This window comes from Labrus mixtus, chromosome 19 (genome assembly GCF_963584025.1).
Source record: "Labrus mixtus chromosome 19, fLabMix1.1, whole genome shotgun sequence".
NCBI classification, from domain to species: Eukaryota; Metazoa; Chordata; class Actinopteri; order Labriformes; family Labridae; genus Labrus; species Labrus mixtus.
This window is the reverse complement of record NC_083630.1, coordinates 24,544,019-24,553,264: the sequence shown is the minus strand read 5'-3', so window position 1 is coordinate 24,553,264 and position 9,246 is coordinate 24,544,019. Positions and strand designations below refer to the sequence as shown.

The 9,246-nt window shown below is 40.9% G+C and overlaps 2 protein-coding genes across 5 annotated transcripts in view; both read right to left on the bottom strand.

Annotated features, from left to right (window-relative positions):
- Window positions 1–9,246, bottom strand: part of LOC132994233 (xin actin-binding repeat-containing protein 1-like) — a 140,782-nt gene that overhangs the window by 78,657 nt on the left and 52,879 nt on the right. The gene's annotated exons all lie outside the window — the stretch shown is intronic.
- malrd1 (MAM and LDL receptor class A domain containing 1) overlaps window positions 1–9,246 on the bottom strand; it is a 59,354-nt gene that overhangs the window by 18,528 nt on the left and 31,580 nt on the right. For all 4 annotated transcript variants that reach the window (XM_061064445.1, XM_061064444.1, XM_061064443.1 and 1 more), the window contains exons 20-21: window positions 7,711–7,868; window positions 984–1,164 (exon numbers count right to left, since the gene is read on the bottom strand). In XM_061064445.1, coding sequence (XP_060920428.1) covers window positions 984–1,164; window positions 7,711–7,868 — 339 coding nt within the window. The remainder of the gene's footprint in view (window positions 1–983; window positions 1,165–7,710; window positions 7,869–9,246) is intronic.

The window sequence follows — 9,246 nt, the reverse complement described above, 5'->3', positions numbered from 1 at the left end:
ATGACTATCAGTCGAAGAGATCGTAAAATAATTTCACAGCACATTTATGACTCTCTGGTGAAGATTGTTGGACGTATACTTTGATGAAATGAGGACGAAGGGGAGCATTAGAGACTTTTAATGTCTTTAAATCCTCATTATGAGCAACAATAAAAGTGTTTTTAGTTTAATTTTGCGGGCCGCTCTCAGCTGTAATCACTCATTCAGATGCTTCCTCTCGATGAGTGATGAGGATGTAACCTTGGATTTTGGAGGCTGGCATTAATCCCATGTTTGCTTTTGACACTAATCAATCTGATCTTCTTGCATTTACAAAGACAGGAGATTCAAAGGTTTATCCATCCTTCAAATATTCTTGACTTTAATCAAAAAATTGAACAACGACTTGTTTGTTTGAAAAGCTGAACACATTTTGTAAAAGCACGAACATAATTATATGAAATGATGACAGTCCTGATGAAATCAAAACATCTTTTGAATCTAAGAAGTCAGACGTCTGAGTTGTGCCTCCTCTGCACAAAGTGACCAAAGTGTGATTATAGATGTTTCCCAGGAAACCAGCGACTGTAACGACTTTTCCAGGTGTTGAGATTTTTAGCTATAAAAAAAAACCTTCCTCTCAGGTTGCTCCATTTTCTTAGAGTAAAACTTTAACAAGTTTCCGATCTTTACTCCTCACCAGCTTGTATTTTTAACACCTGACAGATGAAAGAGTTACAGTTATTAAAGCACATTTCATAAATCTCAGACATAACTCTGAAGAAATAAATCCTTTTGATGGAAGTTTTTTTTCAAGCTGCTAATAGATGTTTTAGAAGAGTTTGACCTTTGTGTGATCTGAGAGTTCAAGCAACTTCATGCATCTATTTATTTACCTTAAAATAACATCTTTACCTACCACCCATCAGTGCAGTTCACGGATCTGTGGATTTTTAAAATTTGTTCTTTTGGGTCTTAAGTCTTGCACGGTTGATATCACCTACTTGGGGCACAGTCAATGAACTCCAGGTCATCCAGCGCAGCTCCTCCACTCACGTCCATCGAGCGAATCCCCTCGATAATCACCTCAAAGTTCCTCAGCTTCCTCAGAGGGATTTCTGCTCGATTCCACTTGCTCCCCTGATTCCCCGTTTTGTTCCACACCTCCCACAGATCGTTCTCCGTCTGTGGAAACAGAGCAGCGCTGACCAAAGAGTCCCTCTGCACCTTTAAGAAAAAGCTAAAGACCCAGCTCTTTCATGAATACCTACTAACTTAATGATGATGGTCTCCATATTATTGATGATGATGATGGTAATGACGATGGTTTTTGTTTGATAACGACGACTTATAAGATGGTTTCTATACTGATTAGAGCTCTCAAGAACTGCCCTCAATGTTGTGCTTTGCCTCTGGTCACTTCCTGTCAGCACCTGTGTGTCCAATCAGACTCAAAGCTGATCGTTTGCTCTTACTGACATTGTTCCCTTTTTTCTAGATCCTTGTTTGTGTTGTTCTTACTCTCTGATGTACGTCGCTTTGGATAAAAGAGTCTGCTAAGTGAATTGTAGACTTGTAATAATGTTTCAAAGAGCCTCACAGTGAAGTGAAAGCTGTGAGAAATCTGAGTCAAACACTGAGTAAGTAAAAAGTGATGAAGTCAAAATGAGCTGGAATTAACTCTTGGACAGAGCGCCGCTGCAGAGAATCAGAGAGTGTCATTAAAGAGGAGTCGTTAAAGTCTCATTAGTATAACATCGTCATAATAAGTTCCCCCGTTTGCAGATCTACCGTCCAAAATGGACCCGTGCTTTTCCTGAGTTATGCTAATGGTTTTCTCTCATGCCACATGTGGAACATATTAGAACACAGACCGGAGAGTATTCCTCTGTAAGCCTCATCTGTCTCTTCCCATGCACCTCACAGGCACTAAATCACGACTTACACAGCGTCGAAACAACAAATGGGACTTTGAAAAGGGGATTTTTACGAGCGAGCATCCCACCGGCGGTTTTTTAATGTTGTGTCAAGAGCATGAAAGAGACTTTTACACAGTCATATCACATCATATTAAAGATACGCTCTTTTGATTTTCAAGAATATGAGACACTTTGTGCAGAATTATTGGTGAAGATGTAGAAGTTGTTAGCGTCCTTTATTTTTAAATGTTACAATACCACAGAGTTTTCAAACTGTGATAAATACACAGTCACAATGACTCAACTAAGAACACTGAATTTGAGAGAAAATGGTTCAAAGGGATAGAAGTGCAACACTAAAGACAAACTCAGACAAATCCATTCAAAGAAGGATGAAAGGAAGAAAAAGAAGATTGAGTCTCGTAGACATCGTGACAATGATATCAGCCTCTCTGCAGCTCCGGCTCGGCTTAACAGGAACACAGCGGGAAGAATGACAAAGCATTCTACTAAAGGTAAAGACATCAGATAATCTTTTTTTTAAATCATTATTTAAAAAGATCCCATATTAAAAAGAACAACCAGTGAGATGTGTAGAGAGTGAGATGATAAAGGTATCTTACTATCTGATCATTAAGGAAACATGTTGAAGTGCTGGCTTCTCTGACAACAATGCAGCAGCCAGTATGTCCTCCTTCTAACTTTAGATTCTGCTCCTGAATGCTCTGGATTTCTTTGGTCCAGAGGAGGTAGGCGCTTTTAAGACCCCTCCCACACGGCCGTTTTGGACGCCCCTCTGTTTGTCAGATATGAGAGCAGTTATCAGGTCAACAGGTGTTGCAGCGATGGAAGCGGGCAAGAGAAGTGGTTCAGATAGAAGTGATTGTACCCGACCTAAAAAGCCTCTGCATGTTTCTAATAAGCTCCACGAGCAGAAACGTGCTCAAACTAGGATCAATATTGGAGATGCTTTTGAAAAATGGAGAGAGGTTAGAACACAGAAAGGTTTACAGACCCATGCAGAGCTGGATAAACACTGAAGCTTCAGAGTCCACCACATGGTGACCTGAGTGAGCATGGACTCTAGAGAGGAGGGGGGAGACAGCGCTCAAAATCAGATTCAGAATCAGAATCGGGGTTTATTCCCAAGTACATTTATACATACAAGGAATTTGACTTGGTGTATTGGTGCTAAACAAGGAAATAAACAATGTACTGAGGCTAGAGTCCTCGTCTCTTTGCTGCATGTCATCCTCCCCTCTCTCCTCCCATCATGTTCTGTCTCATCTCATAAAAAGGCCCAGAAAACCTGAAGTTTGAAGTCAGTAAAGGAGAACTTCTGCCTGGTTCAACAACTCAGATTTTAACATAAGAATCTAGAGAGTTAACACCTGTTCTGGAGAAGTTCATGATGTGCGATATTAAGACTGCCTTTGCGCCGCAGTAATCCATAACGGCTTCCTCGTCCTCTGGACTCCTCAAAGGTGACTGCAGGTCCATAATATCACATCATTAATTCAGCCCCTTGTCTTGATGAGAATCAGCCTCAGAACAGTCAAACTTTCAAGACTTTGCAGGTGAACAAAGCACACAGTGCTCCAAAGACATCAAACTTACTGTACTCCAAGTTGCATGATATGGCCAGAGGCTCGACTGCAGTAAAAGAGACCTACTCAAAAGCAGAGGACGAGCAATGTCACACTCCACTCTGCAGTTTAAAGCCTATTAAAATGCACCCTTGGGTGAGGCACGCATAGGCTGTCTCTTCTGCTGTACACCAATGGAGCTCCGGCTTGAAATAATCTTGTTACTGCGAGAGTAGAGCGTAGATTAATAGGCAGCGTTACAGCACGACTTATCCAGATTTATGTCATGGCGTTAAGACTCAATCTATAAAAGCGGCCTCAGAGCGACTGACGACTCCATGATACTGGCATACGTGGCTCACGTTTGATGCCTCGGCGGCGTATCAGCTGAGGCGTTTATTCGATCAATTTGAAGGCTCATTTCCTGAGCTCTCCTTCAAGGCAATGCAACCTCAAATTCAGTTTGCTCAAGGTGTAGACTGGATGTACATTTGCATCATTACTGCGTTTTATTTTCCCCCTGGTGACCGTCACCGAGAAAAGAGTAAATTGTAATCGAGATGAAACGCTTCTATTTATTGAACACTTGAAAATCCCCCGAGTCTTAACGTTGTTCTGAATATTCCACCAAAGCCGAGATACAATTTTTTATTCATGGATTCTCATTTATGGGTTTCTCAGTCACCTTCATTTCAGTCAGCATCTGTTTTTATACTCCATGTGGAAAATGGTTTAACACTAAAAGGAAATTAGCATACTGTTGCATGGTTAAGCTATCAACATGGACAAGTTATGAGTTTTGTCGGTCCGTATTTTTCTTGGTTTCAACATCGTTTTTTTGGCTGACGTGCAGACGTTTGGTTCACCATAATGGAGGCCACATTGGAACCCCACTACACCATAAAGTATTTAAAAAATGAGTAAATGGCAGGCCGTGCAGCTTCATTACTCGACAATCATCATGAGAGTTTGCAGATTTAAAAAGATTTGTGGAAGAGAAAGGCTTACTATACAAACAGTCTGCTCTCATCAAACATGAAATGTAAAGTCTTGGAGGGAGGGCGATGTATTCTTTGCACCCTAGAACACTAACGTCGGGGGATTGTGGTCATGTGATTTCCATTGTGTTTCTGCTGTGGGAAGCTTCAGTCTGCTCACTGAAGGTAAGCGTGTTTCCCTGCTCCCAGCCCTGTTTTTTCACCCGACGTTCAGTGATAGAGACTCAAATATTTCCCACAGTTGTCAGAGACTTTGCCTCACATGTCCCAGGGACGGGTGGACCGAAGAACGAGTTCCCGGCTCCTTTTGTTTTAGGAATATTTCATCAACAATTCCCTAATTTTTCACTAATTTTAGAGCCTTTTTATGTGTTTCCCCCCATGATTCCTTTTTTTGTTTTATGAGACGTAATAATGTAGAGTACTTCAATGTATTGTTGTACTTTAATATATTTTGATGGGAAGTATGTTTTATCGGGTGTATTATATCAGGTAAAATATACCCGACGTTAGTGATGGTGTTACAAAACTGTTAGTTAGTGTTCTAGGGTTAAAGGAAATCTATAACACACTGGGGAATTAACTGGACGAGAGATTTAAAAAAAAAAAAAATCAGCTTTTTCTGGCATCCATTCAGAATCAGAAGTGTTATAAATTCACACTGTCCTTGTCAAGCGATAAATAGATGTCACAAAGGGGGGGTTTCAGATTGGTCTGTTACCCACCTGTCTGACTCCTGTTTTTGTTCAGGTTGTAGAGGACAGTTATCAGTGTGACTAAAACAACTCTGAGGAGCTCTTAAAGTCTTTATATGTGATTTAAATCAAGTATCTCCTCTGAAAATAACTCTGTGAGTCATGACTGTCTACAATGGGTGTAACACCCGAGTCCCACTGTCTGTGATGTTTTCAGAGTTTTCAGAGTCCTATCTTCACTTTGTTTACATCGCCAGGACGGCCGGCTGACTCCTCCCCTCGTGTATAAAAGTTGTTCAATTGAGGGACTAGAGAAAAGAAGAATAACATACTGTACTCACTGCTTAACTGTGTTTCTAGATCACGCTCATTTCAGGTAAATTTACATGCAGTGTGAAGATACGAGCAGAATAAAGATCGCTAGCATTAGCATGCTAACACAACAATGCAGCGCGAGTTGTTTTGGTTTCATGCTGGTGCTCAAGGGCGACATCTGCTGGATCAAAACATCACATATAAAGACTTTAACTGAAAGTAAAACATGTAAGTCAAGTGAGTATAAGCCCCTCCCCCTCTCTGAGCATCATTACCATAACTGCCTTTGTTCTCCGATCCCTCTTTAAAGATGGCTCCCACACACTCTGTGTTTACACTGCGATGCCTGTCTGAGTGTGTTTTCATGTTTGTATTTATGTTGTCTCTTTGACACGAGGCGATATGAACGCTGTATAAAAGCTATAACGTGTAAGTGCTAATGTCTTTGAACCTGTGAGGTCATACATGCACTTAACTTCAATTGTGTGTGAGGGAAGACTATAGGGACACACAGCTGAGCTCAGATATTGATTCTCTCTCTCTCTCTCCCCCACACACTCGTAAAAAGTCAGACACACACACACACACACACACACACACACACACACACACACACACACACACACACACACACACACACACACACACACACACACACACACACACACACACACACACACACACACACACACACACACAATCAGCAAAATCCTACATAATGACCTCTGATTCCTCCACGCTCTGTCTCTGTCTGTTCCTCGTTTTCACATCGAGCTCGAACCTTCTTCAAATGCCAAACTTTACACTTTCCAGCTGTGCACATGAACATGGAGGACATGTAACATGTATTCATCACGTGCAGCCTCGCACACAGACACACTATCAATCACATAACCAGCGGGCCTGACTAGAAAAAAAAAAAGGACACATGACGTGATTTGAATTTCTTAAAGCGTCTGCACAACACTTCACGTGAAATCAATAACACAGCAGGGGGTGGAGAACTGTGCATATATATCTAAAACACAAAACATCAGTAAATACAACAACTACATCCACAGGTGCATGAGCAGAACATACTGTATAAGAGACTGAAGAGTCATTTCATATTTAACATGAAAAAAGCAAATATTTTATATTTTATTCCACAAAATCAAACATATTGCCTCCAGTTGAAATTTGAAGACCAAGTCTCAATGTTCAAAAACACAACCATCACAGCACAACAGACAAGTTTAAGCCTCAATTCCCAAACCTAAAGGAAATTAAGGGCGCAGTCTTTTTATGCAAATGGACATTTAACCCTTTACACTTAATATTGCCTTTTTATTATAGTGTCACAGCTTTCAGCGACAAAAAACTCAATGCACTCAACGTGGCACATTTCACTCCAGCCTCCACCCGCCTGTCAACCATGTCAGCTACGCGCCCTTATTGTGAAAAACTCTTATCCTTCATGAAATCATATCCTTATATAAAGTCCTGACAGGAGCTCTGTTACCTCCATGACTTTGCAGCTGCAGCCTCAGTCAGTATCAGTGTCCTTCTTTTGCATTTTATGATATGCAAATGTGTTGGGACCCTTCCTTTACTGCTTTATTTTAAATTTACATAAAAAACTCGCTGACGTGTTCTGCAAAATTGCATCGCATAAGGACACTCTGACAACCCCACATTTGCTGTGAGTGAGAAATAAATCTGCAGCCTCAGACACAAATAAAAAAACACCAAAAGAGTAAATCTACTCCCGCACCTTGACCTTGAGTTGTACTCGACAAAGTGAAGTGAAGTGAAGTGAAGTTGCAGGAGGTAGCAGGCAGAGTACACCACAGCAGAATTTAAATGGCGGGAAAAAGCTGCAGCAGAAGTCTTAATCCCTCCCAAAGTCAAGCATGAATACACAAACGAGATGGCTGAGTGCTTAACAAGTGAGGAGCCATGAGAAGTGGAAGGGCTGGTGTGTGCCCAGATGGTGAGGTAAGATGTCTCTGGGGCCGAGGGTTGACCACAACGCCCATCATTCACCTCCACATATGATGGATTCAGTGCACCGACTCGCGTTAACCGTCTTCATTTTCATCTTTTAATCAAATCTGGCATTGAAACCGAGCTTGATGGAAAGCGGTGGGTCTGATGTTGCTCCTTTGATATCAGTTAGAATCAACATTTCTTATCTTGGTTGTGTGAGTTCAACCATAGTCAAAAAAACACGTCTTACCTTGATCAGCAGGCGGATTGTTCCAGAGGACTTATGGGAAATGTAGTACCAGAAGGAAAGCTTGCAGAGGGTGCTCGACTCTTTCCAAACAGAGCTGCTGATATGAGCTTTATCTCCTTTTAGTCCCACAGGTGTAGCTTCCAGGTAGATGAAATGACCTGCAGAGAAAGGATGGTGAGGAAAGGAGGGAGGGGAAAAGAGGAATTGATATCTATCTCTGTACCGGGAAGCTCTTGCAGCCCAGTGACAAATTACAGCAAGGTTAAAGCAGCGTGGCTGGGGAGGGAGGGCTTAGGGTCACAGAGTTATCGCTGACACATCTTCTAATATCTCACTGCCGCCTGGCACCCAGGGGAGCTCTGTGGAAGATTTCTGAGGTGAGTCAGGCTCATAAAGAAAAGAGGAACCTCAAAGAACCGGAAACAGGATGGGGAAGATGTCTGACTTTCTGTAAATATGTGGCAGTTATTCTCTACTTCACCCACGATAATTTACTTCTAACTATCCTTTTATTTATGCTCTTATCTTAACTCCTCTTATGTTTAAACTTTTAACTTTATCTTACTTAGTCTATTTATGTTTTATATTTATAGATACGTTTTATTTTCATTGATATTATTTTTTGATCATTGATTCACTTGTTTCTATTTCTTTTTCTGCTCTTACCTTCTTATTGCTGTTCTCTTTTGATTTGCTTTGAGCTCTTTTAGTTTCTTACATCTTTTTAAATCTTTGGTTCCTCTTGGTCTCAGCTCGTGTTGTTGATGATGGTTCTTGTGTTGTCTGGGTTCTTATGATGGTTCTTATGATGTTCTTATGATGGTTCTTGTGATGGTTCTTATGATGGTTCTTGTGATGGTTCTTGTGATGGTTCTTATGATGGTTCTTGTGTTACCTGGGTTCTAATGATGGTTCTTATGATGGTTCTTATGATGTTCTTGTGATGGTTCTAATGATGGTTCTTGTGATGGTTCTTGTGATGGTTCTTATGATGGTTCTTGTGATGGTTCTTGTGATGGTTCTTATGATGGTTCTTGTGATGGTTCTTATGATGGTTCTTGCGATGGTTCTTATGATGGTTCTTGTGATGGTTCTTATGATGGTTCTTGCGATGGTTCTTATGATGGTTCTTGTGATGGTTCTTATGATGGTTCTTATGATGGTTCTTGTGATGGTTCTTGCGATGGTTCTTATGATGGTTCTTATGATGGTTCTTATGATGGTTCTTGTGATGGTTCTTGTGATGGTTCTTATGATGGTTCTTATGATGGTTCTTATGATGGTTCTAATGATGGTTCTTATGATGGTTCTTATGATGGTTCTTATGATGGTTCTAATGATGGTTCTTATGATGGTTCTTGTGATGGTTCTTGTGATGGTTCTTATGATGGTTCTTGCGATGGTTCTTATGATGGTTCTTATGATGGTTCTTATGATGGTTCTTGCGATGGTTCTTATGATGGTTCTTGCGATGGTTCTTATGATGGTTCTTGTGATGGTTCTTATGATGGTTCTTATGATGGTTCTTATGATGGT